At 40.6% G+C, this 21,645-nt stretch overlaps 3 protein-coding genes across 3 annotated transcripts; 2 read left to right on the plus strand and 1 right to left on the minus strand.

Annotated features, from left to right (window-relative positions):
• Positions 1-6,195: 6,195 nt before the first annotated feature.
• On the plus strand, positions 6,196-8,394 carry LOC131326877 (uncharacterized). Its single transcript, XM_058359785.1, has 3 exons — positions 6,196-6,667; positions 6,818-7,172; positions 7,239-8,394. Exons 1-3 carry the CDS (start codon positions 6,196-6,198, stop codon positions 8,392-8,394), a joined length of 1,983 nt encoding a protein of 660 aa, XP_058215768.1.
• A 471-nt stretch (positions 8,395-8,865) lies between these two features.
• LOC131326879 (uncharacterized) lies at positions 8,866-10,395 on the plus strand. Its single transcript, XM_058359787.1, has one exon. The coding sequence runs from the start codon at positions 8,866-8,868 to the stop codon at positions 10,393-10,395; it is 1,530 nt and encodes a 509-aa protein (XP_058215770.1).
• A 2,437-nt stretch (positions 10,396-12,832) lies between these two features.
• Positions 12,833-14,007, minus strand: LOC131326880 (uncharacterized). Its single transcript, XM_058359788.1, has 2 exons — positions 13,555-14,007; positions 12,833-13,477 (listed from the first exon to the last, which is right to left on the minus strand). The coding sequence occupies exon 2, from the start codon at positions 13,370-13,372 to the stop codon at positions 12,833-12,835; it is 540 nt and encodes a 179-aa protein (XP_058215771.1). The 5' UTR covers positions 13,373-13,477; positions 13,555-14,007.
• Positions 14,008-21,645: the final 7,638 nt, after the last annotated feature.

The following is a 21,645-nucleotide window of genomic DNA, read 5'->3' on the forward strand; positions in this document are numbered from 1 at the left end:
TGGGGATGCAAACAATTTTCAGCAATAGAGATCCGTGATATGATCACGAGGCAAAGTTAGGTCCTGTCAACGAGGGTAGCGACAGGGTCCAGTCCGTGACCCAAGACCAGAGTGGTCCCGTGCAGATTTTGGCCTTTGCCTATAAAGAACAGTTATTGTATTCATTTGTTGTGTGATCAGAGAGACACTAAAGAGAGAAAGTGCAAGATAAAATTTTTCTCAGAGAGGAAAGAGAGGACTTGTAATAATTCATTTTCTTTGTCCATGGTGGATTGGTGTGGCTCTTGTGATTTTTTCTCGCATTGAGATTTTTCACGTATATCTGTGTGTTTTGTTTTTCTATTCCTTTTTCTTTTCCTTTTCTCTGATTTGTTCTTCTGTGACAATAGTATTCCAAAATCCTAAGTGTTTTTTGTTTGTTGTAAGTTGAGCGTGTAGTTCGGATTTCCCAACACTGCTAACAAGCTCTGCAATAAGTCTACAACCACACCAAAACATACATTGATCCAAATGCACTTACACTCACGTAAATGTGTAGGGCTCATGGTGTGTGCAGCACTATAAAAAAGAAAAGAGCAATAGTGACAAAAAATTTGTCACTGAGCTGTCACTAAAAGTGTGTTGCTAAAAATTTTAGTGACAGTTTTACACCTATAGTGACAAATAGACAACTTTTTTTGTCACTATTGCTCTTTTTTTTGTAGTGGTGTGAGCCCCACATTTATGAGTGTAAATTCGGGTGTGTGATTTTAGATTTTTGTTCTTTAAATCCAAGCACAACCTTTTCAATTTAGGGATAATTTCTAAGAGCATCCACAACATAATAATCAAAACCAAAAGGTTGCTAAAGTTAATAATGTGTTCTAAAAAAAATGCTCACATTGTAATAATCAAACTTAGTAACATCTTAGCAACTCATCAAATTTTTGCCTTTGGGGATAATTAAAACTAGCAACATTTTGCTAATAAACAAATTTAATGGTCCCCACATCTTCTCAATCAAGTATAACCATCATGAGAAAGTAAAACTCACTGTCTATAAAGCAAATGCTTTATTCGTAAGAGAAACTTACTCTCTAATTTGGCAAGTGGTTGTGCATTTAACAATATTGATCACTTTATAAATTTTAACAATTGCTCTCCACTTTCATTTATTTTACTAGAATGTCATTCAATGTAAATCATTAGATTGAATTTTAACAGTTTTTTTTCTCTCAGTGTATGTGAAAAATGGCCATGGCCACAGGGTTTGTTGGATTTTCAGAAATGTTTAAACGTGGAATACAATTGGATTCTAATTTAATTTTAATTTTGTCTTGGGTTCTTTACAGCTGTTCAGAGTGCAACTCCCTCCACTTTCTTCAATTTGGCTTAAGCTATTTGATTAGTTTATATACAACAGAATAAAAGGTAGTAATCAATTTATATCGGAGCGTTTCTCCTGTGGACGTCCACATTTTAGCTCGGACCACTCAGCTATCGTTGGATTGTGTTTTGAATGGTCGGGATTCGCGGATAATCTGTTTGCGCGAATAAATATTTGTTCATGCTAACAGATTGTCCGTGAATCCTGACCATTCAAAACACGTACAATCCAACGGCCAAAACGGTGGTCCGCATTTTAAGCTAAAATGAGAAACAGACTGCACTTTATACACAACATAATAACCTAAGTGATAAGCACACAATATTATTTATTCTTGTGCTTAGTCTCTCACATTTATCATATTATTATGTTTATAATTAAATATTTTATATGACATTGCAGGTATGTTTCTCCTTATTTCAGGTAATTCAAAATACCCGTTAACATTCAAATTTGACTAGCTCCGAGAACTGATCGGAGTACCATTAAAAGAATAGACAAGAGCATCGCAAGCACATCGCGTTATATGAAATCTCGGTGGTGCACTTTGGTTGACTATTGAATGGGCAATTTAAAAGCAACTAATAAATAGGAGTACAATTCAATGTGTCCATGGGTTCTATCACAGAGAATAAAATTGGAGCATTTTTTATTTGTAGGCGAAAATTTATTAATCTTTGAAAACAACTTACAAAAATTAAAAGGATCTAAGACAGCTTCAAGCTAGAGAAGAGAAAACCCACGAGGGGAAACAACAGCTCCAACAATCACAAGCCAACTCAGACCTAAGGGGAGAGAATAACAAACCAAGATTGGCAGGAAACCAACAAAAATAGCATTGCCAAAGAGAAACCTAACACTTAAGATCCAAAGCAAGCAAACCTCAACCAAAATAAAACAACAAATACGGAGTCTAAAGCAACAAGACAACTCTCAAATAGACACCTAAGATTCAATCCTTATGTTGAAAATCATGCGCTTTAGCCCTTTCCTCATATTCGGCTTTCATAATCACGATTTGACGAATAAGATCATTTTCATCACCCGAATAACTAAGGCCCATGATCTTGTTAACGGTCCAAATAGCCTGAGCCTCATTTAGATGAGTCCTGTTGATGCCTTCAGAAGAAATTGGTAACGCAGTAGCCACAACAGTTGATCTAAACATAGCACCACTTTGCTTCTTATTTCCACCTTTCTTCTTGGATTTAGGAATGCCCAACATATTTTCTACTGACTTCTGCTTCCATTTTCCTTTCCTTGTATCCTTTGCCTCCTCAATTGGGTTAAGATCCACAACTAGTTGGATGTCCTCAACTTCTTTGTCATTTAAAAGGCCTACTTCTGAAAGGTTATAAAAGCCTAAATCAGATTCCACTGTCTCAGTAACTGGGACTTTTTCCACTGCGCCATCTTCTAAGCAAGAAAGATTTTTCCTTGCAATAATTGCTCCAACAATCAACATCACCCAAGGGTTGGGTTGTATCCTTTGTAGCAATTTCGGCGCCATTAAGTTCAGAGTCGGCCACTAACTGATTATCCCCATCAAGATTAGCCTCCTTGAGCCTAGAAACATCCCCACCACTTACTGAAACACAATGAATTCCATTCCCTTGTCGAACTAACAGCTCCGCACCCGAAGACGACCCATTAGTTTCACTCCCAGACACCGAAATATCTGCCTCAACATCCTTGTCCTCCTCTTCTTCCTTTGATTCTTTCTCAGAATGTGAGGAAGAATCAAGATTTACTCTAGGGATTTGTTTCTCCGCTTCATGTGGTTAGTCGCACGAATCTTCCATCACCTTAACTTTGTAACTCTTACCTTCAACCTCAACGGTACTCCACTCATCAATTTCCTTAAAAACATTAGTGGCGATTAAAATTTTAGCCTCTGCAAAAGATGACATCTTTAACGTTGATTCATCTGTAGATTTGAAGGAACCCCATAACTCTCCAATAGATTTGAAAGAAGTAGATTTGAAAGAAGTATTGCTCCATCCATTGAGTGGCATTCCATAACAGCATAACCATACAAATCTTTCAGCGCACACCGCTTGTCCATCCCATGGTTTGTAATCAGAGAACCACCTTTGAAGACATTTTTCTTTGATCATTTTCTCCATTCCCTCTCTGCTTGTACAAGTTAAAATCACAGACCTTCCACCCATTGTCTTTATATTAATATTGTCTAGTCCCATCCCTGTCATTTAGACCTTTAAGTCTTTGATTGAGATTAACATGTGTAATTTTGCCACTGCGCTATGGTATAGCCACCCATTGCCAATGGATTTTAAAGATACCCTTCGGCCCACTTGATCGCTACTTTTCCAAAACCTTCTTTGTCTCCTTCCCAGCATAATTCAATTGCCGACACCTACACGTTTTGATGCACCTCAATTGTTGCTTAGCAAAATCCTAGTCCTAAAATAACGGGTTGCCCCCGGCGTAGGGCTGGAATTGACGTAGCATAATATCCGGTAAGACCGGAGTCAAATCCACTTAGATGGTGATGTGTGCTGACTCAAAAACACAGGTTGTTACTAATTTAAACTAACTCTTAGATAGCCACCTCTTGTCGATTTGGTTGAGATTAGTAAAAACTAAGAAATTGATTGTACTCTTTCAAATAATTAAAAGGGAGGTACGGTCGTAGGGTTCATAAACTCGCAACCGATCCGGACTTATCTGCTCCAATCAGTGTTCTTTAAAATGTTTGATTTTAGACTGAAAAAGATACCCCGCAAGATGTGAATCCTTATGGTCGCTGTTTATCCATACGCAGGTTCGTCTACGAGAAATATTTTACCAATCTAAAATTGTTTTTCTTACATTCTTTATTTCGAAATAGCCAATCTGGCCATGGTATGCTAATCACCCTGCGACCCCACCCTGACAACTACTCACTCAATATTAAACTAGAAACAAAAGAAAATCTAGCGTGCAACATGCTTATAATACTTGGAATGGAAAATAAACAAAAAATATATCAACTAATCAAATACCAGCGAATAACTTTTATTAAGAACAGAAATTAAAACGAATTACCGAAGTGTGAGTAATTGAACAAAACTTGAAAGGAAAAACAACTTTGAAAGTTTAAAGCTGGTAGAAAATATTTGGAACCATCCTCCAGTCGGCAGCCGCGTTCTTTTATAAGCCACGTCTGCCGTGGCCATTAAAATCCTATTGGCCCCCGTTATTATTAGGCCTAACTAGAAGATCCCAACCGTGTATTCTCAATCCCAGCCGTGTACAACCTCCAAGAGCAAAAATCTTGTTCCTCTTGAATTTGTTTCCTTTTTTAATCACCGAGTGCACGATATGGCAATCTAATTATTTCCCTTCCAAAGCTGCAGTTGATTGGCCTCCATTGGAGTTAAAATTCCACCGCTTGATTTGGCTTGATCATGGGCAACTTATAACCTTGATAACAGTTAAATCTCACTGCTTTCGACTGACTTGCTTTGAACGTCAAGACTAGCATCTACCAATTGAATTTAACGGCATCAAACGGATCAACTTCCAACACCGTGTAATATTTTAATTTTGCGCTTTTTGTACCAAATCCCCCAAATAACTATAATAAATCTCGAAGTAATAATATAAAAATAAACTTAACAAGGATAAATTAAGGGGCACGTATGTAAACATTTATGCGCCTATCAATTGCCAAGAGGAGTGATTGATTTACAGTCTTTCCCTATTTGGCCTATATAAATAAAAAAGAAAGCTGATAAGTAGAATATACCTAAAGAGCTCAGCACTACCAGGACTACGGACCTGGGGAGTACGAGCTACCTTCTTTCCAAGCTCCTTGTAAAGGACCTACAAGGAACGGAGCAATGACCTTCCAGCTCCGTCCTACGGCCGAAGCTTGAAGAAAGTCCAAGGACCAGCTCCGGCTCCTAGCTCCCTTGTAGGGCTTAATTTCTACGATATCATATGAAAGATATGCTTGTTTAGATAAAGATGCCACGACAGGAAGAAGGAGTCCTAAGGGATAAGGGAAGGATGAGATAAGCCCAAAGGGCCAGAGATATGCACAATCGTGATTAAAGATGAGATTCCTAACCCTGGCAAGGATCCCATGGATTCCTAACTAAGACAGGACTCCACACTCCTCAAAGAGGAGATCCGGAGCCTACAAGATATAGTCCTACAAGGACTTAAACTCCGATGGTAATGCCTATAAATACGATGGTAGAACACCAATATTCGGTACACAACTCTAACACAGAGAACTTTCATTCATTTACAATAAAGTTCCTACTGACTTAGGCATCGGAGGGTGGTTAGCACGCCACCATACCGGTGACATAAGTTATCACCTTTGTTTTGCAGGTTCGAGTCGGAGCTATCATCGAAGTTGCTTCATCAGCTGGTGCCGTATGTGGGAAACGAATTTTTCCTTACGGTGAACAGCTTTAATTTGCATGGTAAAGACCCGATCAAGCAGAACAACAATGGCTTCAAACCCCGAACAAACGGGTATCGACGACGCTGCACAGGCCGCTGCTACGGCAAGAACTACTGCTGCAGCCAAGGCTGCCAAGGCAGCCGAGGTTGCCAAAGCAGCCAAAGCTGCCAGGGCAGCCGCCGCCACCGAAAAGGCTACAAAAGCAGCAGAGGCGGCTAAGGCCGCTGCGACGAACCTATCGAAGGGACATCAGATCACCCCAGAAGCATTTGCCCATATGCAAGAACAGATAAAGACCTTAACCCAAGGGTTATAGACCGCAAGGCAAGAAAACGCAAACTTACGAAAACAAATCTCCGAGTCAAGTATCCCGAGATTGCAAAACAGCCACCGTAATGACGACGAGAGTATGGAGGAAGGCGAATCCAGCGAAAAGGAAAGCCAAAACCAAAGAAAGTATGGTAATCCACTCCTAGAGAAGTCGCCTCACGAGCAAGGGATGATAGTCAAGATGCAAAACCAGATCGAAGGATTAATGAAACATGTTAAGGCACAAACCCCTGCCACGGTAGAGGAATTGGTGCAAAACACAGATTCACCTTTCACACCTGAAGTTATGAGACGCCTTCTTCCAAGGAAGTTTAAGATGCTCCAATTGGAAACATTCAATGGTGCTACGGACCCGTTGGATCATCTTGAGACATATAAGTCCTTGATGCACTTACAAGCAGTGCCAGATGAGGTAATGTGCCGGGCATTCCCAGTTACCCTCAAGGGAAGTGCCCGAGCATGGTTCAACAAACTCCCACCAGGAAGTATACGTAGCTTCAAAGAGCTTAGCACAAGCTTTGTAAGTTACTTCATTGCTGGTCAACGCTACGGCAAACCAACAACGCATCTCCTGACAGTAAAACAGGGGAGATGAGAGTCATTAAGAGAATACACCACAAGGTTTAATAAAGAGGTGGTACAAATAGATGAAGCTGACGACAACGTGAGCATAACTGCTTATATTGCTAGGTTGTATTCAGGGCAATTCCTATATCTTGTGTCTCAAGAGCCGCCAAAAACCATGGCAGAGCTCATGCTCAGAGCTCAGAAGCACATGAACGCGGAAGAGGCTGTCTATGCAAGGCGTGCACGTGATGGTTTCGATCCCCAAGCAGGGCCATCACAGATTGGCGAATTCTCCCTAACAGACAAAAGAAGGCGAGAAGCTGTCCGCAAAATAGGGGGAGAACCTAGGAATAAAAAGGTGGATTCAAGATTATCCCCAAAAAGAGGATCAACTGGAGGACCTCCCCAAGGAAAATACAAACAGTTTACCTCGCTCATAGCCACGGCAGAGCAAATCCTCAGCAGTCTACAAGACGATCCAGACCTCAAGTGACAGGGAAAGCTGAGGTCCGATCCTAGCAGGAGAGCTAAGGATAAATACTGTAGGTTTCACAGAGACCACGGACATAATATAGATGATTGCATTAACTTAAAACAACAGATCGAGGATTTAATTCAAAAAGGGAGACTTCAGCGGTTCGTAACAAAGAAACACCAGAAGCAACCCAAAAAGGAAGACGCAAGCAAAGAGCGAAGGGACGGAGATACACCCCGGTCCGGCCCCATTGGAGAGATCAAGGTCATCCATGGAGGATTTTCCGGAGGTGGAGAGTCCAGCCATGCAAGAAAGGCCCACCTAAGAAAACTGCGAACGGAGGAATATTTGGAGGTCAACACGATTGATCGCCCAAGCAAGATCCAGATAAAAGAGGAGATACCCATAATTTTCTCAGAAGAAGACCTCAAAGGGATCCAGATTCCCCATGATGACCCCCTGGTCATAACCATTGTCATAGCAAATTACCTCACACGAAGAGTATTGATCGATAGCGGAAGTTCAGCCGATATACTCTACCTTCATACATATGACCAGTTAAAGGTCGGACGAGAAAGGCTAAGGCCTATGGCATCACCACTAGTTGGGTTTGCAGGTACACCTGTTTACCCAGCTGGTCAGATAGCACTACCAATTACTATGGGAGAGGAGAAAAGTCAGATTACACGTATGATTGATTTCATAGTAGTCGACTGTCCCTCAACATATAATGCAGTCTTAGGAAGGACGACTTTAAACAAGATTGGGGCAATAATCTCCACTTACCATTTGATGATAAAATTCTCAACATCCGAAGGAGTGGCCTGTATCAGAGGAGATCAGAAAGCAGCACGGGAATGCTATGTTACTTCACTCAGGGGAGCTAACATTACCTTGAATATAGAGAGTCTCGACACTCGAGATGAAAAGAAACTTCAACATGGAGAGCCCGTGGAAGAGCTTATAGAAGAACTCCTGGAGCCACGGCAATCAGGGAAGACAGTGAGGATTGGAACAGGGTTGAGTACGATCGCAAAATCAGAGCTGCTGCAATTCTTCAGAAAGAATAAAGACATTTTTGCGTGGTCCCATGAAGATATCCCCGAAATTGACCCAAGGGTCATATCTCACAAACTGAATGTTGACCCCACTGTACGTCCCGTCAAGCAGAAGAAAAGAGCCATTGCTCCGGAACGAAATGAGGCGGCAGCTAAGGAGGTAGATAAACTCATTTAGGCGGAGTCCATCCGCAAAGTTCTTTACCCCGATTGGTTGGCCAACGTGGTCATGGTGAAGAAAGCTAATGGCAAATGGAGAATGTGTGTAGATTTCACCGACTTCAACAAAGCATGTCCAAAGGATAGCTTTCCCCTCCCCAGAATTGACTCCTTGGTAGATTCCACCGCCGGACATGAGCTTCTTAGCTTTATGGATGCATTTTTAGGGTATAATCAAATCCAAATGCACGAAGGAGATCAAGAAAAAACTTCATTTATCACCGATAGGGGATTATATTGCTACAAAGTAATGCCCTTCGGTCTTAAGAATGCAGGGGCGACATACCAGAGGTTGGTCAACAGGATGTTTAAGCAGCAAATCGGACGCAATGTAGAAGTATATGTAGATGACATGCTGGTTAAAAGTGCTAAGGCAAGTAACCATGTTGATGATCTATAAGAAACCTTCCAGGTTCTCAGAAAATACCGAATGAAGCTCAACTCAACAAAATGTGCTTTTGGAATCTCGTCAGGGAAGTTCTTAGGTTTCATGGTGTCTCAAAGAGGGATAGAAGCAAATCCAGAAAAGATTCAGGCTATACTCGCCATGCGTTCACCACAAAACATAAAGGAGGTCCAAAAGCTCACAGGACGAGTTGCAGCTTTGAGCAGGTTTATTTCGCGAGCAACTGACAAATGTCAAACATTCTTCAAGGTTTTGAAGAAAGCCTTTGAATGGACAACCACGGAGGAAATGGCTTTCATCCACTTGAAGGATTATTTGGCATCACCACCACTGCTGGGTAGGACTCAGGATGGGGAGAATCTATTCTTGTACCTAGCTGTCTCTCCTCATGCCGTCAGCACGGTTTTGGTTCGGGAAGAGCAGGGAACTCAACTCCCAGTATACTATACTAGCAGAGCACTACGAGGAGCTGAGTTAAGATACCCCAGAGCTGAAAAAATAGCCTTTGCAATGGTAATAGCAGACAGAAGGCTACGGCCATACTTCCAAGCTCATCCAATCAAAGTGTTAACAGACAAACCGCTTCGAAGGATTCTCCACTCACCGGAGACGTCAGGCCGACTAATTCAATGGTCAATAGAGCTCGGTGAATTTGATATAGAATATAAACCTCGAATTGCCATCAAGGCACAGGTATTGGCAGATTTCCTTGCAGAATACACATATCCAGAGCCGGAGGAGCTCCACAAAGAAGAACCAAAACCTTGGGTCCTTCAAGTCGACGAATCAACAACTAAAGATGCAAGCGGGGCAGGCTTAATTCTAACATCCCCGAAAGGACAATGCCTTAGCTACGCACTTAGGTTTGAGTTCAAAACAACCAACAATGAAGCCGAATACGAAGCCCTGGTGGTTGGATTGGAGCTGGCAAGTGCCGTTGGAGCTAGGCATGTTCTGGCCAAAAGCGATTCACAGCTGGTTGTGGGACAAGTCCTTGGGGAATACACCGTCAAGGAAGGGATCATGCAAAAGTATGTGGATAGAGTAAAGGCTCAAGTTGCGAAATTGCAAAGCTTCAATATTGTCAGAATCCCAAGGGAGGAAAACAATGAAGCAGATTATTTGGCAAAACTGGCCACGGCTACGGAGAACGCTATTCCATGGAATACACCTGTAAGATACTTAGAGTTGCCAAGTATCGTCTCCCCAGATACACAAGTTCAAGCCATCAATTACAGTGACTCATGGACTGGACCCATAGTTGACTATATAACTAATGGGACGCTACCAGAAGATAAGGTCAAAGCCAGACAGCTCAAGATTAGAGCTGCAAAGTACCTGATGATAGGAGACGTGTTATATAGAAGGAGTTTTTTCATTACCTTACCTGAGATGCCTCACCACAATGGAATCTTTGAAAGCTATGGAAGAGGTCCACCAAGGAATATGCGGGGATCACCAAGGTGGCCGCATGTTAGCTTACAAACTCCTCAGGTTAGGGTACTACTGGCCCAGCATGCAAAAGGATTGCAACTCTATGGTGCAAAAATGTGAAAGATGTCAACGCTTTGCAAATATCATTCATGGATCACCTGCAGTTTTAACCCCAATGAAAGGACCTTGGCCATTCGCCCAATGGGGGTTAGACCTTATTGGCCCACTTCCAATGGCTGCGGGCCAAGTCCAGTATGCTATAATAGCTGTGGATTACTTCACAAAGTGGGTTGAAGCTAAGGCACTGGCCACAATCACAGCAGAGGTTACCACTGACTTCTTATGGAAATTAATTACTAGCCGTTTTGGATTGCCACGAGTAATCGTTACGGATAGAGGAAAACAATTTGACAATGCTCAGTTTAAAGCATATTGTACATCCAAAGGAATACGCATGCATTATGCCTCTAAAAGCTCATCCAAAAGCTAATGGGCAGGTCGAAGTCACAAATTGAACCATCAAAAAGGGGATTAAGAAGAGGCTGCGAGAAGCCAAAGGAACCTGGCCGGATGAACTTTATAATGTGCTATGGGCATACCGAACAACACCCTGAACTGCAACTGGAGAAACACCATATTCTCTCGCATTCGGGGTAGAAGCAGTAGTCCCCATTGAAGTGGAACTCCTCAACTACAGGACTGCAAGCATCGACCACCAAGAAAACCAAGAGGATCTTAGGGCTGAGCTAGACCTCTTGGAAGAAACAAGGGAAACAACAATGGCCAAAATAGCTGTTTACCAGCAGAGGATGGTCAAATACCATGAAGCACAAGTTAGGCCAAGAAATTTTCATATTGGTGATCTAGTTTTACGGAAAGTAGATCCCACTGGGAAGAAGGTGGGCAAGCTCGGCCCAAATTGGGTAGGCCCTTATCAGGTCCTACACCATGTCAAAGCTGGTGCATACAGACTTGCAACCCTAAGGGGAAAAGAACTACCAAACTCATGGAACGGAGAGTATCTCAAGAAGTACTACACGTAGGTGTTTACAGTGGAATTATATTTTTGCTTTTTTAGTTTCGCTTCTGTTTTTAGGAGACTTTCAATTTTCAATATAGCCTTAGTAGAAAAAATGTTTTTAGGACCACATGTTTTACTTACGATTCTGTGAGGCCAATAAAAATCCCCACGAGGGACAATTGTTTACTTTTTTCTCCTAAACGCATGATTAAAAAAGAGAAGCAGAAAGCAGAAAAATAGAACTAAAATTTTATTGATAAAATCCACACCTTAAGGGGTGTGGACAGCTTTTTTACATAAAAACTTCATGGGTAAACCCACAAAGTTACAGTCTAAACATTATCTCCCTCCCTTGGAGGGGAAGAAACAGGAGGGGCCGAGCTGCCCTCGGAAAGCTTCCAACTGGTCCCAGTTGGCTATCAGCACCATGCGGACCGTCTTCTCCATGACAGAAATAGATTCTGCCATGGCCTCCATCCTTGAAGACAGCCCATCAATGGCTGCCTTCAGATTTTGCAGCTCTTGATGCAAATCAGAGGATTGCTCTTCGTTCGCCATCATCAAATAAGAACTGATTATGAAGTGAGACGTAACCTCTGAAATTCGTCAGTATTTATAGCAAAATATAGGCGGTTCATTAACCGCTTGTTGAGCCAATTAGCACAATCATAATCAAAGCTGTGGGTAAAACCGCCGCTCTAAAAACTGCCTAGAATAATGGGAAGTTACACATCCGATTACCTCGGGTAATTTAAACGACGCAACAAATATTAAAACCCCAAGAGCCAATCTGGTGTGTTATTACTTAGACATAGCACAGCTATGCAAAATCAAGAGCTCAGGAAAAATATCCAAGCTCCTAGACATAGCATAGCTATGCAAAATCAAGAGCTCAGGAAAAATATCCAAGCTCTTAGACGTTGCACAGCTATGCAAAATCAAGAGCTCAGGAAAAATATCCAAGCTCCTAGACGTAGCACAACTATGCAAAATGAAGAGCTCAGGAAAAATATCCAAGCTCTTAGACGTAGCACAGCTATGCAAAATGAAGAGCTCAGGAAGAATATCCAAGCTCTTAGATATAGCATAGCTATGCACTCCACAAAACTACAATTTCCCTAATGAATACCCACGGGAGAATCTAACAAGTGTATCCATTGTTTGGACGCAAGCAATGAATACACTTAAGGGAGTACGACGTAGTATATCTATACAAACAAACAGATGGAATTCAAAGAGTAAATAAAAAGGGGCAGAAACATTGCAAAAATCTGCAACAGCAGTGCACAAAGGCCATATGGAGTTACCATAAAACACAAAATGAAAGTATTCTTTCATTTTGTCTACACCTGTCGTCCAAAACAGCCTCTAACAGGCTCCAAAAATGATCTCACTAGGATCATCACCAGCAACTATCAAGTTAAAGAGCTAAGGCCAAACCTAATGGCCACTTCTAAAGAAACACAGTCAAAATACGAAAGTATTTAGTTACAGACCCAAATGAATTTAAAGTTTCAAAGTCCAAAGATAAGACTGTCAAACAGCCTTCCCATCACTAGATGATGGACTAGGAGGTGTTGCCACTGGAACTGAAGATTCGAGAGGAAGAGAAACTTTCTCGGGAGATTGGAGAAGGGATATAATTGCTGAACTGGGAGTGGATGTATCTTTAGACGCTGCACCATCGCCTTCCTCTTCCTCCCTACGTCCCCCGTCAAAGCTAGAGGGCGTCTCTTCATCATCAACTTCAAATTTGGAAAAATCCAAATTTGGAAAAGCTAAAGCCGCCCGGCTCCTCATAGCTTCGAACCCGTCAAAATTTTGCTGAGTTATGTCCTGACGGTATTCAGGGGACTGCAGGAAGAGTTCAATGGCTTCCCTTCGAGCATTCTTCACCTTCTCAAGCATCCCTTGGCTCATAACCCGGTACTTCTCCATCTCCACATCCCATTCAGAAATCTTCTGCTCCAAACTTCGAGCAGCTGCCACTGCAGTATCTCTCTCCACCTCCAGCTCTTTCTTTAACTTCAAAGCGATGTCTCTCTCAGTGGTAGCCTTTTGAAGCTCGACAGTCATTGAGGCGCCTTATTTTACAAGCTTAAAATTGGCTTCCGTAAGAGTAACAACCTGCTTGCCCAAGCTATGGCTCTGGGAAGTGAGATATCGACCACGGGCTGCAGCCTACAAGAACAAGACAAAGAGTCAGAAAGAAAAAGTAACAAATCGAAAAATGATAAAGTCAGAGAAGAGGAGCATACCATGGCTAATTCAACTAACATTTGCTCCCCAACCTCTTGAAAAGACATCTCTCCCATCAATTCTTCATCTGTTGTATAAAGCAACTCAGAAGCATGCTTAAGAACTTCCTAACGGTCACCCAAAATGGAAGGACCAACAGAGACCTTCGACTTCTTTGCAGAATGAGTACTTCCCATTACAATACCCTTCGCTTTTCTCTTTAAATTCTCAACATTTTCGTTGACAGTTTGCTCAACTGCCAACTCAGGAGTAGGATTGATGTAAAGGTTAGCATCCAAGAAACTTTCAACATTCAGCTCTTTCTGAAGACGAGAGCTTTTTCTTTTCGGAGCCACGGCTCCGGGCAACTGCCTGGCTCTCTCAGCTTTCAATTGGGCCAGTAAGGCTTTATCCATCTTGGGTGCCATCTCTTTACCTTCACCTTCTTCTTCTGAAAAGAAAAGAAGTAAAAGCAATATAAAAATCAGTTAGAGGCATAGTAATAAACCAAAATGGAAACTACCTCTAGAAAGTGCTAAGGCCTCACGAATAGTCTCTGGACCCAACAGATATGCAGCCAACGACTCTAAAGTCACAAGCAATTCCCAACTATGAACTGAGTAGCCCCTGGCTTGCTGTAGCTCTGCTTCCAGGGAAGGGCTCAAAGGAAATGGGACTCTAGCTGCCAAAATAGAAGTAAATCGTGAGTATATGGATTAATTTATAAAGACAACAAATTATAGAAAAGCAATGGCTTACAATTTGTAGTGGGAATTCCCCATCTACTGGGAATCCGGGGAGCACATGTTCCAATCTCCCAATTAGGAAGCTCCAGACCATCACCACCAACAAAAAAGAATTTATCTTTCCAATTTTTACTCACAGTAGGAAGATCTGTGACTAGCTCCCCTCCATCAGGCCTCTTCGCAAAATAAAACCACCCAGAACCTCCGGGGGCTTCTTTAACAGAAAACTGGTTCAAGAAAGGTCCTTTCATCAAAGAAATCTGCCCATCAGACATTGCTCCCCATAGTGCGGCACAGCCTATTAAGAGGCGCCAAGAATTGGGGACAATCTGGCCAGGAGCCAATCCAAGAAAACTCAAGATATCTCTCACTACGGTGGGCAAGGGCAGGCGTAAACCCCTTTCTAAAGAACCAACATAGAGACAAATCCCATTCTCAACAAAAGAACAAGCTCGTTCTAACCCAGAGGGCTTCCTAAGGGAAACAGATTCTGGAATAGAATATCTAACTTTAAGAGCAGCTAACTCCTCATTTGTAATGGTGGAGGGAATGTTAGAGGCAGAAAAAGCGGGAATCCTGCGAGAACCCCTTGACAAAGAAGCAAAGGGAGATGGATGACTGGCACCACTAGACTGACCCATATCAGGCGAAGCCCTAATACTACTACGACGATGCATCGAGACCTCTTCTTCTACGGTCGACTCTTCAGCATTAAGAATCGACGAAAAATTAATGAAACCTTCCTCCATTAAGGTTCCAACAGCGAACCGTGGGTACAAAGAAGCAGATAAATAAAAGAGGTCGCGAAAAATCCTGTTCTGAAGAACAAGAGAGTAGGGTGCAAAATCCTCTATAAAGGGAGAATGCAAATTGATACAGGAAAAGCCAATCAACCTAGCACAGATAAATCCCCCAGGAATGACCCGCGTCGGGTCCGTAATCTCTACACTAGAAGGATGATCCAGCGTAAAAACGAAGAAAGAAGAGCAAAGAGAGGAAGCGTACCTACAGGGGATGAGCTCTAACGTGATGACGGAGAAGAACAACGAGGGAAAATCTCACACTGAAACCGCTTGAGAAGATTTGAACACCTCTCCAAAAGAAGGGTGATCAAACAAGGGAGAAACCTAAAAGATCAGCGCTAGTCCCGAGAACGGCTCCTAAATCTTCATCGTACACCTCATGAAATTGAAGTAGCAAGAGATCTCGATACCTGTCCCACGATGGGACTCGCATGTTTAAAACTTCCTGAAGAGTAGCAAAAAGCGGTAACCACCATTTGAGCTTCTCCAATGTTCCCAACCTTTGGAGTGAACCTAGAGCTTAGGAACAGGGGAGTACCTGATAAGTAGAATATACCTAAAGAGCTCAGCACTACCAGGACTACGGACCTGGGGAGTACGAGCTACCTTCTTTCCAAGCTCCTTGTAAAGGACCTACAAGGAACGGAGCAATGACCTTCAAGCTCCGTCCTACGGCCGAAGCTTGAAGAAAGTCCAAGGACCAGCTCCGGCTCCTAGCTCCCTTGTAGAGCTTAATTTCTACGATATCATATGAAAGGTATGCTTGTTTAGATAAAGATGCCACGACAGGAAGAAGGAGTCCTAAGGGATAAGGGAAGGATGAGATAAGCCCAAAGGGCCAGAGATATGCACAATCATGATTAAAGATGAGATTCCTAGCCCTGGCAGGGATCCCGTGGATTCCTAACTAAGACAGGACTCCACACTCCTCAAAGAGGAGATCCGGAGCCTACAAGATATAGTCCTACAAGGACTCAAACTCCGATGGTAATGCCTATAAATACGACGGTAGAACACCAATATTCGGTACACAACTCTAACACAGAGAACTTCCATTCATTTACAATAAAGTTCCTACTGACTTAGGCATCGGAGGGTGGTTGGCACGCCACCATGCCGGTGACATAAGTTATCACCTTTGTTTTGCAGGTTCGAGTCGGAGCTATCATCGAAGTTGCTTCATCAAAAGCCTTGGCTGAAAGGAGGTTGGGGGAGTAGTCAGTAGTTAGGAAATTGGAAAAAACCCTTCTCTCTCTCTTTCTGTCTTTCCTTTTTCATTTTTCTGCCAATTTTCGCAATCCACTTCTCCCTAGAATAATTTTCTTTATTAGCATATTTCTCTTTCCGGGCTTGGCCCTTGTAATCCCGTTTGTGTTCCGCTTGTAATGAATTTGTAGTTTTCAAAATTCCTTGTTTCAATTCTGTTTATCTATTTCTAGTTTGGTAAAAAATTTTCATTAATAAGTAAACATTGAGGTTTGGTTGTGGAAATTTGCAAACTATTCAACTGTTTCTCACACCAAACTTAAATCTAAGGTTGATATTGGTGCAGTTCCCTTAAAGGTTGAGAACGGAACGCCTAGCTTGGCTTACCTCCGTTGTAAACACCTTTTTGGCACGCACTAGTACCGATTTTTCATAATCGCAGTAATAATAATTAATTATGATTTTAGTTGTTTCTAACCTTTCCTTGGTAAGTCCTTTGTCAATGGAGGAGTAGTCGTATAGGTACGGTTGCAGGGTGATTAGCACTCCGTGGCCAGGCCGGACACATTCTGCTCCTGTTTCGAAATAATAATGAAAAGGCAATTTTAGCTTAGTATATAAGAACTTTCGTTAGATGAACCCAGGTATTGTCGGAGCCCATGAGTGGTGGGGAACGGGGTACCAAAACTTGTCCTCTATTGCACATGGGTGAACGGCGACCATAAAGGTTTGCATCTTTCGAGGTAGCTTTTTTTCTCTAAAGTTAAACGTTTTTAAGAACACCAAATAGAGCAAATAAGTCCAGGACTGGTTGCGAGTGCTATAAACTCTACGTCCGTACCTCCTTTTCAATTATTTAAAGAAAAACCAAACAATTTTCTAGGTTTAGTTAATCTTTTCATCAAACGACAATGGGTGACCACCTAAAAGCCAATTTAAATAGTAGTAACCTGAGTTTTTGGTTCAACACACATCACCGTTTCTGTAAATTCAACTCTGGTCTTACCGGATATTGTGTTACGTTGATCCCAGCCCTATGCTTAGAGCAACCCATTATTTTAGGTCTAGGAATTCGCCAAAGCACTAAGCTCTGTGACCAATCTAATTGGGCTAAGATAAAACTAAGTTGAGGAGCAGCAACCATAGACTATGTTTTTGAAAAAGGCCAGTGTTTGTGTTGACGAAGTGCTCATTACCAATCTGCTGGAAATATGACTTCTGGTGTTTTCCGCTATTTGACTCCATAATCTATGATTCAGTGTGATTCCTAATTGGTGGCGCTACATAGTTATTGCTAATTTGTGGTACCTTAAGTGAGCTTAATACTTAACCTAATACACGTCATCTCGGTGTTTGGTATGCTACATTTAGGAGACTGAAAAAAAAAAATTCATTCCTCTTCATTTTGGTTTAAATAAATGATTATGAGTTTGCATTTGAAACCATGCTTGCTCCGGGGTTCCCGCACTAATATGAGTTTGTGGCCTTTCATTTGTGGGATCTTCTTTCTGTAATTTTATCCTCTTTTTTATGCCTTTTACGTGTGCGATAAAATGCTAGCTCCACTAAGTATGATATTTATTTGGATACCGAGACACATGTTGGAATCTACTCCTGAATTATACAATGGCGGATCTTTATTGGTCAGTTGAGTGTCTTCAATTCCATGTATAGTATTATGTGGTAAATGGTAGTCTGTGACTCTTCTTTTTTATTTTTTTTATACTGAATACAAGATGCAGAAAATGGTGGTGCATTTTAGTTTTTGTCTCTACATGCTTCACTCAATGATAAAGTGCTCCTGAATGTTCACCAAAAAGTTGTTCCTAAATGGTCTAATGGCAAAGGGATTCATAGAGACAAATTCAACAAATTGACTGAAAGAATTAGAATTTATTTTATTTTATTTTTTTGTATGAGGTGCTCTCCTCACTTGAATTTAAGCCTTCTCATATTTAACTTGACTGTTAACAACCCACTTTGCAAATTGTGTGAAGGATGTCAACCTAGCCTTTAATAACTTCCAAACATCTCAAATAACACCGCAATAGCTTGCCGACATGGGTAACGTGACTATTTTTGGCCAGGTAAGATGTTCAATTAATTGTGTACGGAAACAAATTGATTTTATATCATTTTTCAATAACACAGTTTCATTACTCAACAAGTGGATAATGTTTGAGGAAAATGGTAGTATCTAAGTTTTCTTTTACTATTTTAATAGGTACAACACAGTTTTACAACAACTTGATATTATGAACTGTACTTATTTCTTATGCATAGGTCCAACTTCTTCGAGAAAGAAAACTTTTGTTGTCCGCGATGAACGAAAACTCATTGCCATTCATGTTCGTGAGGTAAATCTAACAATTACTGTTACATTACATTTGGAATTTGAAGTCACTGCATTATTTTTGTAACCAAAATTTTCGACTATACAATTATTAATAGGAAATCAAAGACAATCAAAGTCAAGGATAAATGACTCAACAATGACAAAGAGCAACCACAAATGGCAAGAGAAAAGATAAGGCAACTAGTGGCCAACTGAAAATAGAAAAACTGGGTATGATGCTTATAACTTTTCTTTTTTTTTTTCCTTCCACATTTTTTAGCTATTTTGTGATCCATGGATGTAAGTGGCGGACTAACAAGCTAGCTATAGTCTTGAATGTGTTTCATAAACACTAATTCTCATACCTAAATTCTGATTTAGTGTCCTCAAACGTAACCAGGTTGTTGCGCATGCTCAAAATTTGCATGTAAAAGTTGAATTTTTTTTTTGATCAGCAACAAAATTTTATTGAACTCGGCAAAGGGTACATCGAGGTGGTCCACTCTAGATACAAGGATAACTTAAATCATAGGGAAGGCCAAAGAAAAAGAAAAAAAGAAGAAGAAAATTACATTCAACATAAATTGAATGAGACCATAGTGGAATGTGGAACCATTCATACAGCAAATCAAAACTTCTGCGAACCATAAGGCAGCACTACCCCATTCAGGATTCAAATCCGCACCTTCCTTACACCATCCAAATTTCTTTTAAAGTCATCAAAAGAGTAGTCATTCACACTGTATTTGGCTTTGATCCAAATTGCTATCCTTGTTTTAGCCAGGTCAACCACTTCTTCCATTTCCCAAACTTTATTGTTAAACACCACATCATTTCTACTTGTCCATATTGTCCAATTAACCGCATAGAAAGATGCTTGCCAGCATAGCTTCTTTAGATTTTTGAATCTTACACTTTCCCAAAAGGAGAACAGGGCCATGAGATTGGGAGGGGTAACCCAAATCAGTTTCCACCAAGAGAGAATAGAGGACCACACACCCCAAGCAAACTGACACTGGAGTAGCACATGGTTGGGTGTTTCTCCTTCAGTGTTGCAGACAGTTATTGTGATTTGTGAGAATGTTTGGAGACGTTCGACATTAGTTGTGTCCTTTTTTTTTATCATTTGGCTCTTTTCAATGAATGACATATTTTCCTGTGTTCTTTTTAGATATACGCATTTTTGTTGATGTGTATTTTTATTTTTTTATTGATGTTTTCGATGGTTTTTATTTTATTTTATCAAGTTTTATGCGTTTAAATTTTTGTATGCAAAAGTAAGGGATTGAAAAATTATTTATTCTTTATTTGCTTATTCAACTATGCGAAAAATAATAATTCATCATATCCATTAGTTAACTTGAATCAGCAAATAAAGAACAAATAATTTTTCAATCTCTTACTTTTGCATACAAAATTTCAAATGCATAAAACTTGATAAAATAAAAAAATACCATCCAAAATATCAATAAAAATAAAAAAACAATACGCATCAACAAAAATGCGTATATCTAAAAAGAACACAGGAAAACATGTCATATTCACTGAAAGGCACAAAAATGCAAGACACGAAAGTCTTCGGCAATCGCAAAGTCCGTAATACCCCCATGCTAGAATCCAAAAAAGAAGCACAACTAAAGGGAAAAAGAATACATAGGGAAAAAGTACAAAAGTCAGGGAAGGCATTTTCGGCATCCCAAGAAAGGTGGTGAATTGACTTGTTTTGCCCTGGAAAGTGATGACGTGTACCAAATTGAGGGGGTTGATTGAAAATTTTGGGTAAAGTTGTCCCTTGGAAGTTGGATCTAGTGTTCCTTTACTTCCAATGAATTCCACTAGCAAGAGTCACGGGACCCAATTCATTAACCGTATTAAGGTTTTTTCAGTGGTAATATTTTCTGTTTACTCGTTCTAAATTCAACTAACAATTCGTCAAATTTACTTTTCTTTGACATCTGCAAAGGAGAATGTAAAACGTTCTAGTACACTTGTGCTCGGGCATGGAGGCTTAATTATTCAAAGACATGGACCTAAAATAATGTAATATTGTTCGATGCCATCATTACTAAAATCCTTTCAAGCCACCCCGAGAAAAATGAGTTGAGTTTTGTTCACCCTCCACTTAAGAGGGTGAACATTATCCTCCTTCCTATTGGTTGAAATGATGTGGACCCTATCACAAAGTAATGTCATGCTTACCAAAAAATGTATTGCATGGTAAGCATGACATCACTTTGTAGTGGGGTTCACATCATTTCAACCAATAAGAGAGAGGGTAATGTTCACCATCTTTTAAAGAGGGTGAACAAAATTGCACTTGAGAAAAATAAATGAATTCTAAAGATCTTGGGTAAATCTAAAAAATGCTTTCTTGTATACGTTCATCACAAACTATTTTTTGATTCTAATACACCCAATGCCAGATATTTGCCAAGGAGCACAAGCTAGAAAAAATCCCTTACTCTCGATAGAACATGGTGAATCATAGAGAGTTAGAACGATACAAGGAGGTCGAATTTTACAAACTCAAATGTCAATCACACAAACTATCCAAATGACATATAATTATTATTTAGGAGACCTTGTTTTGTCCTTCTGAATGCTTACATACAACTCATTTTGCTATTTCGAACACCTTTTCACGTCTATTGTGTCGTGAGTCTCCACCTTCACGAAAGGGTCAACGGTTTGCCAAAAAATTGTCAATTATAAAAAAATAGAAAATAGTGCATGTGTTTTTATTGGGGCAACCTGATTTTGTGCTTCTAAATCCTAACTTTTACAACTTTTTCTTTTCATCTTTACAAAAGGGTCAATGATTTGCCAAAAAAGTGTCAATTATTAGAAAAGAGTGTGTTTTTATTGGAGCAAGCTTGTTTTGCGCTTCTAAAACCTGGTTTTTACGCTTTTTTAACAACACAAAAAGCTGTAAAAGTCAAGATCACAAAACTAACAAGGTTAATCCTGATTTTTACAGCTGATAGTACTATTTTGAGCCCTCTTCCGCATATATAACCATCG

The sequence above is a fragment of the Rhododendron vialii genome, chromosome 5a, assembly GCF_030253575.1.
Source record: "Rhododendron vialii isolate Sample 1 chromosome 5a, ASM3025357v1".
In the NCBI taxonomy this organism is placed as follows: domain Eukaryota; kingdom Viridiplantae; phylum Streptophyta; class Magnoliopsida; order Ericales; family Ericaceae; genus Rhododendron; species Rhododendron vialii.